General features: G+C 52.2%; 7 protein-coding genes across 7 annotated transcripts; all 7 read right to left on the bottom strand.

Moving 5' to 3' along the window:
- Window positions 1-838: 838 nt before the first annotated feature.
- Window positions 839-3,026, bottom strand: Z519_02553 (uncharacterized protein; the record flags this gene model as incomplete). The annotated part of the gene is made up of 3 exons (XM_016760309.1): window positions 839-1,868; window positions 1,925-2,802; window positions 2,889-3,026. 3 exons carry the CDS (start codon window positions 3,024-3,026, stop codon window positions 839-841), a joined length of 2,046 nt encoding a protein of 681 aa, XP_016623830.1.
- A 618-nt stretch (window positions 3,027-3,644) lies between these two features.
- On the bottom strand, window positions 3,645-5,717 carry Z519_02552 (uncharacterized protein; the record flags this gene model as incomplete). Its single annotated transcript, XM_016760308.1, has 1 exon — window positions 3,645-5,717. One exon carries the CDS (start codon window positions 5,715-5,717, stop codon window positions 3,645-3,647), a length of 2,073 nt encoding a protein of 690 aa, XP_016623829.1.
- A 1,017-nt stretch (window positions 5,718-6,734) lies between these two features.
- On the bottom strand, window positions 6,735-6,973 carry Z519_02551 (uncharacterized protein; the record flags this gene model as incomplete). Its single annotated transcript, XM_016760307.1, has 2 exons — window positions 6,735-6,863; window positions 6,914-6,973. The coding sequence occupies 2 exons, from the start codon at window positions 6,971-6,973 to the stop codon at window positions 6,735-6,737; spliced, it is 189 nt and encodes a 62-aa protein (XP_016623828.1).
- Window positions 6,974-7,793: 820 nt separating this feature from the next.
- Window positions 7,794-8,548, bottom strand: Z519_02550 (uncharacterized protein; the record flags this gene model as incomplete). The annotated part of the gene is made up of 3 exons (XM_016760306.1): window positions 7,794-8,236; window positions 8,310-8,398; window positions 8,484-8,548. 3 exons carry the CDS (start codon window positions 8,546-8,548, stop codon window positions 7,794-7,796), a joined length of 597 nt encoding a protein of 198 aa, XP_016623827.1.
- Window positions 8,549-10,254: 1,706 nt separating this feature from the next.
- Window positions 10,255-11,186, bottom strand: Z519_02549 (uncharacterized protein; the record flags this gene model as incomplete). Its single annotated transcript, XM_016760305.1, has 2 exons — window positions 10,255-10,590; window positions 10,671-11,186. The coding sequence occupies 2 exons, from the start codon at window positions 11,184-11,186 to the stop codon at window positions 10,255-10,257; spliced, it is 852 nt and encodes a 283-aa protein (XP_016623826.1).
- A 439-nt stretch (window positions 11,187-11,625) lies between these two features.
- On the bottom strand, window positions 11,626-13,089 carry Z519_02548 (uncharacterized protein; the record flags this gene model as incomplete). Its single annotated transcript, XM_016760304.1, has 2 exons — window positions 11,626-11,777; window positions 11,838-13,089. 2 exons carry the CDS (start codon window positions 13,087-13,089, stop codon window positions 11,626-11,628), a joined length of 1,404 nt encoding a protein of 467 aa, XP_016623825.1.
- A 397-nt stretch (window positions 13,090-13,486) lies between these two features.
- Window positions 13,487-14,875, bottom strand: Z519_02547 (uncharacterized protein; the record flags this gene model as incomplete). The annotated part of the gene is made up of 1 exon (XM_016760303.1): window positions 13,487-14,875. One exon carries the CDS (start codon window positions 14,873-14,875, stop codon window positions 13,487-13,489), a length of 1,389 nt encoding a protein of 462 aa, XP_016623824.1.
- Window positions 14,876-15,401: the final 526 nt, after the last annotated feature.

The raw sequence follows: 15,401 nt of genomic DNA, 5'->3' as shown, positions 1-15,401 counted from the left end.
AGAACATTGACCGGTGCTTAGTTTCACATCTCGACCGTCATCAAAGACGAACAATGGCTCGATCCAAAGCTCTGAAAGGGCAAGAAAGGCAGAAAGGTGCATTAATGGAGATGAAAAAGAAAAAAAAGAGTGTGGGCTCGACGATCAAAGCAGATGCTTCACCGTATTATTACGTCAAGATGTTCTGCGCATTGGCGCAATCCGGCCTTGTGTGATCCCGTCGACCCTCTCGCCATCTCACAATTTCGCCCTCTCACCATCACCTCAGCCTTTTGCTAGCAGTCAAGCTGCCAGGATGGTCCCCAATAACATCATAATGCCAAATACGGGCCATCACCATCAAAGCGTGGGTCTAAAGCATATTTACCATGGACAAAAGCCTCAACGATGAGGCAATGCTCTCCCACAGGGCAAACACAATGGGCCGATCGCACCATGGTAGACCGTGCGGCCACTCGGGCATGATCTGCCGTTATTTAGTATCTGAGCTGAAACCCCTTGACCTTGAGGTTCAACACAGTACACTTACGCACGGCATTTGAAAACACACACACACTCGTCTGGTGTTTCAGAGGCTGCTGCGGACATGCTTTTCTTCACCCAGTCCGACGGCCTCTATCCGTCATTGAACCCGCACATTGCTTTTCGATCCCCGAATCCACACCTGACTAAGACGTATGAAGCGAGCTTTGCTCGAAATGATGTGCTTCTCAAGGAGGCCTCCTGCTATCCAAAATATCCTGTTCTCCATTCGACAAGCAGGAAACGCCACGAAGATCAACGAGACGGCCACGAAGAAAGAGCCATACTTGTACATTCATTTCAGAACCCCTCGATTTCAAGAAGCTGCAGACCACCAGTCCACAGCCTCCGCACTGACATCTCGCGGGAAAAGCCGAAATCCAGCGTCCAGGCCGTGCCCAAATGGATCTCTCAGCATATCGGTAGCGCGTTTAAAGACGTAAATCGCAGAGAGACAGCCCCGTGGCGACTTGTTGGAAGGAGTCAATAAGTTGTACGGCTCGAAGCTCGACCCTGTGCCATTAAGTCGGCGGTGCAAAAGGCTCCTTGACTCAAGTTCCGGCGGCGATGTCTCACTAAGTTGATGACCCCTGGCAGCCACGACCGCATCATGTACAGCTGCCAATGCCGTCAACATCTTCTGGGACACCATATCCACCAATGCTGATGCCTTGAGCATGCCGAGACAAGTTGTGACACGTTCCAGATCTAGTTGCTTCTCTGCACGTTCCGCGGCGTGTTGGATAGTCCGCAAGGCGATATTGTAAAGAAGGATGGTGCATGCTGTGTAGGTTTCAAAGACGCAGATCCAACATCGGACGTGCATATTTGTTGTAGCGGTGCCGAAGCGGAGCAAGATGAAAATCCGCACGATGGCGCGTGCCGCCTCGACAGAACGAGCCAGATGATCTTGCATCGGCATGCTCTGAGTATCAAAGCCTGCGATACCGCCCAGAATGCCATCCGAGATGGCCACGAGGGCTCGTCGATGCAACATCATGACGGCACCCAAGTACATGGCGTGGGAGAGGAGGAGAGCGCCTTGCTGAGCCGCCGTGAGAGGTTTGGCGTCGCCGTTCAACAAAACCGTCAGCGTCATGTTAGGCGGCAGCTTCCGATACCAGCCCTCCAGCTTGGTCATATGGTCCTCGATTATCTGTCGGGTGGGTGGTTCCAGACCACAGGTTGCTTCGCAGACTCGGGCCTTCAGCACGATAATCTCTTTGGCCTTGATTTGCGTCACAATGTCGTCTTGAAGTCCGTCCATGGCTGCTATGGTGGGTTGTGCGAACCCAATTTCTCCACCAGACAAATCAGGTACGTAGCCCAACGAGCTCGATAACCAGCTGCGAGGCGTTAGTCAGTTGTAAACGTCTAGTGGAACAGACTTATCACTGCGGACCATTCTAAAAACAGAGTTGTTTGATACAATCTCCTCCAGTCATGAGAAGCTTCAGAGAGCCCATGTTGCGGCAGAGCCAAGTTCCACCGCGCGATGTCCAGACTAAGCTGGATAAGTCGAGCTGTGCTCTTCCGCTTGTCGACCATACCATATGTGCAGAGGCAAGCGAGGTATTTCATGGTTCGAAGGTTGCCGAGCTCTAGCATCTCAGGCAGATGGTGGATGGCAGTATTGAAGAGGGCGTCTTTGAGTTCCCCGGTGGTGTCGTCGGCGTTGAAGTGAGCCCCGATGGCAGACACGGCACAGATTTCGGCCACAACACGAGTGTCTGGTGGCATCTTTGATCGATAGGCTCGGACACAAAGCCGATCGAATTCGTCCATGGCCATGATGTAAAACAAGCCTGCGGTCACCTGGAGAAACAACTCGGCTCCTTTTCGAATGTCAACTTCGGGCGGTAGTTGGCTAGGAGTGAAGATGGTGGGATAGGCAAAGAATCTCAGCGCTGGCAAGAATGAAGTCTGAGGTGAAGACTGCGACTGCCGACTACCACGGTCTGTTCGCACATGTTGCAGATCGGTTAGCGACAAAGAAGGGAAGGTTGGGATAGACAGCCGGTGTACGTCAAGGAGGTGGTGGTTTGAGGGTGATCCATGGTGCGCCGTCTCTCGAGGGGAACGCAGAGCTTGGAATGCAGCAAGGGCATCCTCATCATTGCCATATTTGAGCACGTCGAGCAGGGAGCGCAATTCCTCGTTCTGGGCTTCGAGTTTCTGAATGCCCTCCCGGCGCACGCTGGCTTTTCTTTTGTCGTTGAAACGATACACGCACTGCTTGTTGGCGTCGACACATGACTGACAACGAGGGTTGCCGTCGCACTGGGCCAAGAAGAATGGGTCAGAATCAAAGAACCAATCGAGGGATGCGCACAGCTTCTGGCCCAAGGGAGATAGGGAAGAATTACACGTTTCCGTTTAAAGCGACAATACTCGCAGGCCGTTGACGTGTGCTTTCGCTTGGAATTCGCCGCAACAGTCGCTCCAATCTCCGAAGAGCTCGACTGCTGGCTGCGAGGACTATGGGTGTCCAGGGGAGACTGCATTACGAATGTCCTGCTTTATTATGAAGGTACTGGATCCGATGTTGGAATTAAATTCCACAAGCTCTCATGCCCGACTCTGAAGCAATAGATATCCCCGTTTTTGGGAAGTTCGCCATGAGGTGGGGGCTTCCCAGCGCTGAAAAGAGCAAATCCTTGGAATATCTCCAGCACTGGATTCTAGAACTGGAGATTCAGGCCTAGACCCGGCGATCGAGCTGTAAGTTTGGTTTGACTCGCCCGTCTCGGGCTGGGCGCACCACGGATTTGACCATCCACCTGTCATATCGAGGTGCCCAGACGGTACACTTCCATCATCTGATGCTAGCGGCTCGTATCTGGTGAGATGTTGGATGTTATTCTCTCCCGAATTCCAAGAATACGGTCTTGACAGAAGTTTTCTTCAAACAAAGACGCGATATTAAAGAGCATTTCTTGGCCCTGGTTAGGGCTATGACTGCGTCAGGGAGTCGAAAGAATCTTCACCCAGGAGACAGAAATGTCTCTCACGTTACTTACTACCAGTACGCTCGCCATCTTTGTGATGTGTGGACTGGGTCAGTACCGCCAGTCCGGGTTCCGAGGAACTCGTGCATTGGTCCTAGCAAGAAGTTCTTGCTATCAGATACCTGTACACGAAGCTGCTTCCAAAGCAGGCAGTTCAGTAGAAGGAGCAGACGACGGGCCCAGACCAGCAGGACCAGCAAGAGGAGATGGAGAACAAAATGCGATAGCTGCTTCTCTCTTCGCTTTCTTCTTCTGCCACTGCTCCCTCAACACAGTCTTGATCGCAGCTTCGCCAGCCTTGTAGTTGGCAGAACACACTTTGACAAGCATCTCCACTTGCACACCCGTCCACACAAGGTTATACGAGCCAGAGAACTTGGCAGTCGAAGGATCGAAATCGGCCACAGCTCCCTGGTTCGGTAGCAGTGGGATATAGATCATCGTCGACTCATGAAGGCATGGAGGGGCGGGGGGATTTGTGACTCTATGTCCATATGAGTCGATCACTTCCTTCGGCCTCTCTTCGAGGATGGTGCCGTCAAAGATCTGTGCGTATAGGCCCTTGAAGCGATCTGGATCTTTGGGGTCGGTGCCTGCTTCGATTTCAGGATTTCGTTTGGTGAATTTCAGACATCGTCGGCTCGCAATCTGGTCCACTCGCTCCTGGAAACTGCCTTTCAACACATCGCTCGAGGCGTCCATGTTCAGAATCACATCCACTTCCCGGCGAGGGTGCAACATGACATACGTCGGGCAGTTGTTGTCCATTCCGGAATCAATCAGGTGGATCCGTGGAGAATTTTCAATCGGCGGTGGCGGTTTGTCCTCGTTCTCACCCCGGGTCAAGTGGAACATGAAATTGTGCTCATTGACGGCATGAAGAGGATGATGGGCTTGAAACTCTTCTTTTCCCTTTGGCCCCCAAATCCTGGCGATGCCTTTCGCCATGTCACTGATTGAATTGCCGATAAACCCCGCCGGAAGGCTGCGCTTGATGGTCGCCAGATAAGAGGTCAAGGGTCCCGCTGGGGCACTGGTACACAAGCCCAGCAGCAAAGCCAGAGACTGTTCAGGGAGTTGCATGGTATCTTGTCCCTTGTCGAAGGGTCTGCCAAATGCCCATGTTGGACACCAGGCCTCCAGCTCGTCACAGCCAACCTCGATTGGCGAGATTTCAAACCAATTGAACCAGGCATCCTGCGCTTCCTCGTGCTCTTTTGTTCCTGGATCTGCATCCTTAAAGGGATGTTCCTTGTCTACCCAGTCCTTCCACGGTCGCTCGTGCCGGATTGCGGTAAGTATTGGCAAAGGTTCGCTGCCATCTCGAAGGTGGGTGTTTGCTGATGTCCACTTTAGCCAATTTTCATGTTGTCCTGCTACTTCCTTCTTGACGCCAAAACTTCCGCGCAGGCCCGGCGGGTCAAGAGCGGGATCGTGATTCAGAAATAGATGACCTGTGGTGAATACTGAATACAGATCCATGGCCACCGTTGATAACCCTGAGCGGTGCTTCTGTACCAAAGGGCCCAGCGTCTTTGTAGGACCTCCGGGGGCATTCAGAACCTCTCGAACGGCCTCCGGCGACAAAGGATGATGTGGATGCAGTCTCTTCTGGCAATGGTCAATCACTGCCTTCATGCTCGCGCCAGCCCAGGTATAGTACGCAGCCAGGCCCCAGCAGCTGCCGCTCACGCCGGCAACATAAGTCAACAGATCCCACATTCCCGTGCGTTTCATCTCTTCACAATATCCCAACATGCCGATCATGGCCCTATATCCGCCTCCCGACCCACCAAACGCCACGATGGGCACGTCGTCAGCGTGGACCTCGGACGGGTCGAGGTCGAGATATCGACAAAAAGCATCTCGCGCTTTAGCCTTTCTCAGCTCGCGAAATTGCATTTCCTCAGGAGCTAGGTCAAACCCTCTCCTTACCGTTGCCTTTTGAGCGACCTCGGGATGCCTAGTTGTATCCCTCAAGTCCTTGGTAATGGTGGCCTCGACCTTCAATGCGGCCTTGATGATTGAAATATCCGCAATGGCTTCGGGAAATGCCGGCACGACGGTCTTGTTCCAGAAGGACTTGAATTTACCCTTCACCTTGGCACGCGCCCCTGTCGAGCCGTTCTCACCTGAAGAAGAACGACCTTTTTCGTTGGTTTCCTCGTCTCCTTCCTTGTCTGCCATTTCCGGTTCCTCGGCAAGATGTTTTAGGTCCTGCCTTTGTTGGCTTTCGGGGTAGTGCTTGCGAAGAATGGCCTCTTCGTATTCTTGCTGCTCGGTGGTTTCGGACGTGCGCTGTATCCTGGATCAGGGTCAGGCTAACTTGTTTCGCAACGTGTGGCAGCGAGCTGGGACGGACGGTGATGTAGCCATAATACCTGGCGAACTAGCAGCTGTGGTCTTCTGTGGGTGCTGGTGATTAGCCCAGGGGTGTGGTATTTTGCTCTCTGCCTGCTATCGGTTTTTGGATTGCAAAGGAATACAGCCTCCACGATGCTAGTCTATATTCACAGTGCCATCGGTGCTATCGATGCCAGGGAGCTCAGAATGTGATGCGGCCAGGGCGGCATGAGACAGAGCCCAAAACACGAGGCTGTGGTGCGATCGGACGAATCAGGCGCGGCCATTGCTGAGCGTGCTTGAAGCGAGGCAGATGCGTCGAGGTCATTGAAAGATGCAAGGAGCTGGGCGTATCCGTCAAACCAATGGGGACCTACACGTGCTTAACACAGCGCTACCTGTAGAAACGTCGATGAGGTGATGATGTGCTGATGGAAGTTGCAAGGCTTAGTCACCGTCAAAACGGGCGATTTTACCTAGCGAGCTAGGTACCTCACACTGCTCCCGTGGCTCAAAGCTCCATGGACTGTATATGACCTTCACAATAAAGGGCAAGGGCTAATCCACTGCGGCTACAGCTTCGCCTCCCAGCATAGAGAGATTGAGTATGACCCATCTCTACCATCTACCTCGGACCAAATCCCCCAACTGGTTGCAGCACTTTGACATCAGGCGGGCTGGTCAGCAATCCTTCGCTCTTGGCCCTGGCCATAAGGGCCTTGTACTGCTCTCCCGCTCGGTGCTGCTCGTGGGCCTCCCTGTCCTTGTACCTTGAGATGCAGCGCGATCAGTTTTTATTTCGATGGTCCTTTGAACCGAGCGAAAAAGACGCCGTCGGCCTGAAGCCGTCGGGTTGAAAACTTACAGCTCAATGAGGACAATGGGTCCGTTGCCAGGCTCGGCATCTGCGGGCTGGAACATCTCATAATGGAGACAGCCTGGCTCGTTGGCCTTGACATGTTCGGTGAATGGTTGGATAGCTTCAATCACCTGTGTGCCATTAGCTATGAGGCCCTGAAGGGAGACCGAGAGAGACTCACTTCCTGAGCCCTTCCCGGGACCGGGTGCAAGGTTGCGACGATATAGAAAGGCTCCTTCATGATGTTTGTCTTTCCTTGAATGTCTCTTGGCAGACCTTATGGTGACTCTGTCCGAAGAGCAGTTAATATATGATCCCCGGAATCGGCTTACCATGCTTTTCTACACGGCCCCAACTCCCGTACGTACGTACCTCAATATCTAGAAGCCGTCGACCTACGAGGCGATCCGCATCCGGGGACCAGGGCGGCAGAGCTTGATTGGAGGTGCAACAACTTCCCCTTTTCTGGAGGCGGCAAACCGACGGCGACTGTCAAGGCTCATTCGGTTGACAAGCAGCAATTTTCTCAATATGGCGCATGCAACCCGAGGACCTGCAGCAGTCTTACATAACCCCGATGTGATACGTACTGGATCGCCTGTTATGAAGCGCAATACTAACAGTAAAGAGCCCAACCTAGATGCGGTATGGTCGCTGACTTTGCAGAAGGATCGTCTTGGGCCTTCCGGGAAGAAGGACAACAAATGCCCCGTCGGCCACTGAATCTTGCCTGCGGATGGATTATATCCTCAGATACCGACCACCAGGATATTGGAAGCGACGAGGTCCCAGAGGTTTTGTCCACTGACCCAACGACAATGTTCTCAATAGGCAAAGGATGAGCAATTTTCTGAAGACAGTTTTCTATCTGGATTCTGTTCCAATGCGAACCGCATCTTCCCTCAGCGCGAATATCAGACGGACTACTGTCTCTGTAGATGATGTGTGTTGGCCTGGTAGGAGCATCGCAGCTCTAGGAGACCAAAGCCAGCCTTGTCTTCATGGGACCCTAATCGAAGCCGCCATCGAGCTCCATCTTGTCGTCTCAGATCTTGCTTGCCTTAATTACCATCATCGTCAGGGAACACCTTCGTAACCAGTCCGGTTTCAACATCAAGCCACAGTCCAACAATCCCATCGACCAGATCTTTCCTCAAGAACCCGCACGTCTTGGCTCTTTTAAGGTCCTCCACCAACGAGTCGCGGTTGTCCTCCTTCATCGGCAATCTGGCCTCGAGCTCCCCGAAGCCCCCCGCCGTGGTAGTGACAAACTCGGGCCTCTTCTGGCAGATCCCGTCCAGGACCTGCTGCTTGGTGATGTGCGACGCGCCGCAGTTGCTGTGATGCACGAGGATTATCTGAGAAATGTGGAAGAAGGTGTCGAGCGCGGCAATGTCGCTTGCGGCCGAGGAGAAGCGGCCCGCCACGTTGCGCAGAATGAGGCATTCGCGAAGGTTGAGGCCCAAAAAGGTCAATGGATTGGCACGGGAGTCAAGGCACGATACTGGAGTCTGTTTCAGTTTTCCATGTTCTCTTTTCTCTCTGTTTCATGGCCCTTTGAATAGGTTGGTGCCTACCGATCAGCACATGAGGACCATTCATTTTGGGATCATTCTTCGTCCGAGCCAGCAAAGACGGAATAGGCTTGTGGCCAGCAGCATACTGCCTGTGCATCGAAAAGTCAGCCAAAAACGCCCACACGGGGAGAGGGGGCTCGCCAGAAGTATTGGCCGCCCCCGTGAATTACTGACTTGTTGCGTTCCAGCAGCTCCTCGACGCTAGGACCGAATGTGATTGCCGTGTTGGAAAGCGACATGTTTGGTGAATGCTCAAAGCCTGAAGCTGGCGTGCTGAACAAATCTATGTTGACTGAGCAGGGTTCTCACGGCAAAGAAGACGATGTGATGTTGTCACAGAATATCTCGAACACATCAAAGATGAGGAGGTAATGTTTCGTTTTATACTTGCCTATCGAGCCGTGGTTTTGTTGAATTTCTCCACCCCTGAAAAGGCCACATCAAGACTGAAGCACCCCAGCTTCGGCCAAACCTCATAGCTGACAATTCCTTCGGATTTGTCCCGTTTGAGGGAGCGGAAACTCGAGAATGTTGAGTTCCCGGTTACTCATTGTATGCGCCAGCTGAAAGCTCCTCTGTGGTCCCGCCTGCAGCCATAAGGCCCCGGCGAGCCGGAAGAAAGGCCTTTCCCTCCCTACCAGCGCCTGAATTGATCATAAGGGGCGTCCTCAACAAATTTCCCTGCAGCTGAGGCCAGGATGAGGCAAGGCATAACAGACGAGGCTTGCGGCTTCTTAGTCCCAAAGTTGATGTTGAGTAATCGGATGTAGTACTTGGAAGAGGGCAAGGAACCCAGACTAATCGCCAAGCCCCGCGAAACAGAGTGGTTGAGAAGGAACCTTGAGACGCTCCATTCGAGGGGCTGTTTGATTAGAAAAACTCAACTTGCTGCTTTGTTGCCGCTTGACGTCTTGATTATGGAACAAGATTCATTGTATTGGTCTGTATTCGACACCGTGTCGACTCTTCCTGTAAGGCGCCCGAAAGACCAGGTGCTTACTGATTGCCGCTCTAACTTTCAGAAATGCCTCGTGTCTCGATATCCCTTCAAGCATCTTGCAAGGAGAGGAGAGAAGGTTGCGCGTCAGGTACAAGGAGGCTTTGAGTCCCAACCATCCTGGGCCGGCCTCGGGAGAATGGCCGAGTCAAGACATTGCGCAACTGGGTCACTATCTCTTAAATGGTGTGTGACTCGGTTAGACTATCGTCCGTAGTTGATGAGAAGACCAATTCATCGGGCCAGCCTGCTTCCGTGGGCTCTCGCGAGGTCTCTGGTGAAACTGTTGGGGAACGCATTCGATAGGAGATCGCGTTCGCGGATTCTGACACCCTGTAATGGTAAAGGAAGGCAGACATGCACTCCCTGGACCTTTTTTTTTTCTGGACAACGCGCGAGCCAAGCTCTTCTTGCTCAGTTCCAGGCTTGTCCGAGGCAGCAGCTTTCTGTGACTGATGGCCATTGATCGACGCTCTAGGCTGTGGTGCGCTCATCATCTAGAGGATATACTTTGAAACCGGACAGAGTAAAAGATATCTTAGTTTTGAGTTCTGGCAGATGTGCAAGCGAAAGCACTGCTGGATCTGTAAGAAAATGTAATCAACTTCAATACAAGCCAATGAAACTGATCCGCTGCCTACCGAGAGAGAGAGAGAAGGCCGGTGCGATTAATGATGATGATATTCAATCAGACGACTCGTGCGTACTCAACTTGAATGGTTGACCCTAGAAACATTGCAAGGAAACCGGACGCTTCAAACACACTTCAGTGTCGAGGAAGCAGTGGCTGCAGATGTCATGAAACTGTGAGCCAAAGAGCTCAAGATGGGACCCATCTCCACTTTGAACTGGGGGCGTTACCTCAGATGCGCACAGGGACAAGCGAAACCCTTCTCACCGACTTCGTATACACTGTCCTCGACCGGTCCCTGGACCATCCCACATATCCTACCCATTGCGCACAGCTTGAACAATTGCCCCAGCGTCCCCCTGGTCTAGCGCATCCAGCACGGCCATGTCATCCTGAGATAGCTCAAAGTCGTAGACATCTGCATTCTGCTTGATCCTGTCTGGAGTATCACTCTTCGGCAGTGGAACCCAGTTCTTCTGCAAACAGTATCTCACGAGGATCTGTGGCGTAGTCTTGTTGTATTTCTTGGCCAAGGAGACCAGTGTAGGATCGTTGGCTTTGTAGTTACGGACCAGCGGCGAGTAGGCTTCGACCACGATGCCGTGTTTCTGACAATATTCTGTGATAGTTCGTTGTTGGCACCACGGATGCAGCTAACAAACTCGGTCAGTCTCCTCTCACACCTCGGCGAGACCACCGCAAATTCGACGGTGATGGCAGTGGTTCATCGTACCTCGATCTGGTTCACATGTGGCGGCCAGACCTTTGCATATTCCTTCATCTCTTCAATGTGTCCAACCCCGAAGTTGCTCACGCCAATGCTCTTGGCCTTTCCCTTCTCGTACAGTTTTTCAAGAGCCTGCCACATTTCTTTTCTCTTCCCGCTTCCCGCATTGGGACTGTGTATCAAGAACAGATCCACGTAGCCATCGTGGCCCGGATCAATCTTCTCCACGCTCTCGAGACACTTTTTGTATGATTTCTCGACACTGCCCCCTGCAGAGAGGATTTTGGTTGTAATGAACACTTCAGAGCGAGGAAGACTCGATTTGCGCAGCGCCGCACCGACTTGAGCTTCGTTGTGATAGAATTGCGCAGTGTCAATGTGTCTGTATCCGGCTTGTAGGGCACACAGGCATGATTGTTCGCAACGACTGGGGGGGGACTGGTAGACTCCAAATCCAAGGCGGGGGATGCGAACGGAAGAGTTGGGTAGAGGGAGGGTGTCGCCGAAAGAGAGCGCAGACATTTTTGACGGAGCGTGAGGGACCAGATCCAGCAAAGAGGAAATTTGAGAGATCACTGGAATTGAAAAGCTGAAGGGCGTGTACTTTTTGATTGAATGAGCCAACACCTGAAAATGAAATGGGGTCATGATGCAATCATGCGACCAGCAACCGTCAGCCCGCAGCGGCGCCCAGCAGCTACACTAGCCTCACCAGCCGCAGCTCCTCCATCCACCTTCATTGGCTTCGGCTTCTTGCTTCTGCACCGACCATCCCTTCGGGTAAGCTGGAAGCTCTTTGTCACCAAAAAGGCTTCAGCGTCTATGCCTCAATGACCATAAACGGGAATCAAGGCCATACCAAAGCTACCACGTACTGACCTGTGATACTGACTTTAGCCATGGCCAAAACGCGCCCATGCCAGGCTGATCCAGCTTTTTTCTTTGGCGTTTGTTTCTAGCATCAGTCCGGACGCTGCATCAAGAAAGAATTCACAGCTTGCAGTGTCGCCCTGGAAGGGTTTGCATCCTGTTTTGAGCAGGTGATCCAGGCCAGTCTTCGCTTGACAAGCTGTTTTTCGACAACCAGCCGGTCGGCAGCCTCTCTCAAGTGGCCTGTATGTTGTTGTCAATCGAGTTCCCTAGGTCTAATGCATGCACAAAATTGTCACTGACCTTCGTCGTCATAGCACAAACACAAAATTGCAACTGCAACACCCACACTAAGATCTTTGCCGGTAGTGCAAGTGATCAGTATCTGGCTTTGGGGTCGCGTGAGGAGCAGATTGTTGACAGCGCTGACAACATCAGGGAGCTTTTCGCGAAGTTCTCTGCTCCCGAATTTGCCGGGGCCACAGCTTAAGCAAATAGCTTTCGAGGTTGAGCCTTGTGCGTCGCCTTGACAATTGATAATCAGGTCGAAACCATCCAAGCTCTCGATGGGCCCGACTGCAACATGGAGGTTGGATGTTGGAGTGATTTTCGTGACTGAAATGCCCGTTCCCCGTGCTTCATTTTCTTGCCTGAGTAACTCCTCGATAAGAGCAGGCAGTTCATCTTCCGGAGTCTGCATCAACAGCTGTCTATGCTTCCAGAAGAGTTCAGCAGTGAGTCCGTGCGACCACCCTTCGCTATCGTCACCGGCACCTTGGATGTACCCGCCTTCCGAGCTTTCTGCACCGCGGACCCGACGAGATGCGGAGCAGAGCACAATGTTGTGACAGGAGTGCTCGAGTGCAGAAAATGACCGTGATTGAAGAAGGTCTGTCTCGTCACCACGTTCAACATTAGGACAGCCATTTATCGTCCAGGTAAGCCGGATAGGCCGCTGCAGCTCTTTGCGTAAGCTTTCTAAGTTTAATCCCAGCATGATGAAAGTCGCGGTAAACTCGTCGAGCCGGGCTTCGATTTGTGATATCTCAGACCGGCCTAGGTCATCCGGGGGGGGTGGAGTTTGAAGACTGTGTGCCCAAGGCATTTCCGGGAACAATGCTCTGTTGATCACCGCCGCCCATATCGGGACAGTCTTGCTGAACGCATCTGGCAAGTTCTTACCACGACGCGTTGAGTCGACTACAATTGCACCACCGTGAACGGCCAAAATGGGAAGGAGCTGCAGATTGAGTCTGCGAGCAGAAAAGTCCCATTGTCCGTGGTGCCCATCAGTACTTTTGAAATATGTGCTGCCGACTTTATCAGCTGGGTCGATGTACCAGCTACCACAACGTTCGTTTGCGACCAGGGGCAGGTTGTATCGTTGGGACGCTGCTTTGACAAATTTACCGTCACTAAGGATGGAGGTGAGGCGATTTGGAAGTGAAAGCGCAGATTTGCGAATTGATTTAAGGGTCGCATACAAGGAAGGGTTATGGCTCGAGTCGTTTAAAGTCAGGTCAACTAGTCTTGTAGGGAAATCCGGATGGGTCATTTTCAACAACAAGGAAGTAGATACTGAATCTTAGTATGGGTTAGCGGTCTAATATTCATTCCAAGTGGTCAAGGCCGCCTGCATTTCAGGCAAGGATCGTTCATAGGCGTAGTCCGTAGTTGAGTAGAGGGATGTCTGAGTCATCGCTCTGCCATCCAAGCAGGTATAAAAGAGGAGGACTGCTGATTCTGGTACACGGCCTTCATCCTATGTGTTGAAATGACCAGCTCTGTGTAAAAATCTGGCGGTCTTTGATCATGAAGAATGTTGTGAGGCGTGTAAAATTTCTTGATGCCAAGAATGGATCCCGATCCCAATTGGTCAAAAAGCGAGCATCCAGCAGAGTCATGCTGTATTGAAACAAAATTCCCAGCCTCGCCAGTTGCGGAAGCATAGATCAAGCCACCGGAACCGTGCCTTCCATGGACGCAACCTCTGGCATCATCACAGCTCCGTTCGTGTTCATCATTTCCATGGCATCTTCGTTGATAGGATGTATCGAGAACTGGGCGGCTGTGAAGTCCTCTCCATCAAACAGAAGCCAGTTTTGAAGCGGTTGCTCCTTCTCTCCCAAAACATTGATGACATCCTGTGCCAAGTAACCTCCCAGGAATGCAACCACTGGGCTGATTTCAGAGCCAAGGTTTTGCAGGAAAGCGCGAAGAAAGTCCGACCTCAAGGTTTCCAGGGGAAGTGAAAGCTCCAGGTGTTTCTGATTTGCCAATCTAGTGAAGAGCTCAAGATCTGCTCTGTTGTGCCCGGGAAGTCGACCACCCATTTGGCCTTGAAAATCGAAGAGAGCCCGCAGGCAAGAAAGTAAAGGTGTGACTTTTGTGCGGCTTCGTCGAGTATTTCTCACCCGCGCTGGGAGAGGAGACAGATTGGCCAGAGGAATGGGGGAATAGGTCTCTTGATAGGTAATCACTTCCATTGTCTTCTCATTTTCCTTCTTCGACTCAACGGCAGTGACGCATTTGGTAGACGTCTCCATGTCGCCGACTTTGGTGGGTTTGTTCCTCTGCTGTCTCTCGATTACGAAGTCATGGATGATCAAATCGTCGAATATGTAGCCATACATACCGTGGGTGTCTGCGGCATAGAATTTCCGGCCATACATCCGGCAGGCCATATTGATGGTCCCCAGCACATCCATAATGAGGCCGGTTGCAATGGTGATATCGAAGTTCTGGAAGTATTCCGGGTCCTTGGTCACAGCCGCATTCGGGTCCGTGTACACCTCAACTCTTGGATTCAGCTTCTGTAACTCTGCGAGAGTCGCTTGTGCCCGATTCTGGCCAATTTGAGCTTCATTGACGAAAAACTGCGTTCCCAAATCCTCTTCTGTGACGACTTCATGATCAAGAATTGTCAACACTCCAACTCCTGCCAGAACCAGATTCTTTGCAATTTCACATCCCAGGCCTTTCATGCCGATGAGAAGTACGTTGGCACGACGGAGCTTCTCCTGGACTTGCATGCCCCATAGGCGGATCTGTCTGTCATACAACGCGATCTCGTCGGCAGAAATAGGTTGCTGAGGCTGCATCACAAACATTTCAGGCTGCATTCCGTTCATCGGGAGGGCCATGCCGCCAAAAGTTGCATCAGGTAATTGGGGGTAGCCGTTGAGGTCGCCCATAACAGGGACGGATGTGACAAATGTCGAACCATTGATAGCTCCACCTATGCCTTCATTCATCGCTCCATTCACGTCTACCGCCACAGGATCTGCTAGGTGGGTTCCGTTCGGAGGATGAGAGCCACCAGACAAGAGAGTCTCGTCCATGGTGCATCCCAAAGGGCAGAGAGGGAAGGCTGAAACAAAGTGATTGTTGCAGAAGTTTGAGCTTTCGAGAGTGACGACAAAGTTCTGGGAAACTGGAGGCGGTCTTGGGAGGTATTATTCTCAAGAGTGAGAATTGTGGTGAGGTGAGGTGAAGGTTAGATGAAGATGAAAAGACTGCTGAAACGAAATCTTTGCTCTTCGGCGCATTGGAGTCTTAGGGGGTAGGTACCCGGTAGACATTATCTCATGCTGCTGCAGGGGGGCAGTTCAGTGCCAAGCGAGAATTCCACTACCCAGTACGCGTAGGTACGTTCTTGTGGGCAGCAAGGCTCCGATTGCTGGCAGACTACCTAATAGGCTTTACAGGCTAGCGGCACGCCTAGAGGCACCTAAGAGGGGTTGATGGTGCGTTAATTCTCCGGGTGGTGCCTTCCATGCCGCACGGGCCTTCGGCAGGCGCAGTCACCAGTGCCATCACCCATTTGAATCGTGGGGCAAGTCTCTGATTCACTGCGAACGTCCGACT

The sequence above is a fragment of the Cladophialophora bantiana genome, assembly GCF_000835475.1.
Source record: "Cladophialophora bantiana CBS 173.52 unplaced genomic scaffold supercont1.3, whole genome shotgun sequence".
Lineage (NCBI taxonomy): Eukaryota > Fungi > Ascomycota > Eurotiomycetes > Chaetothyriales > Herpotrichiellaceae > Cladophialophora > Cladophialophora bantiana.
Note: the sequence above shows the minus strand (reverse complement) of the source record. Positions and strands in the feature narration are given on the sequence as shown.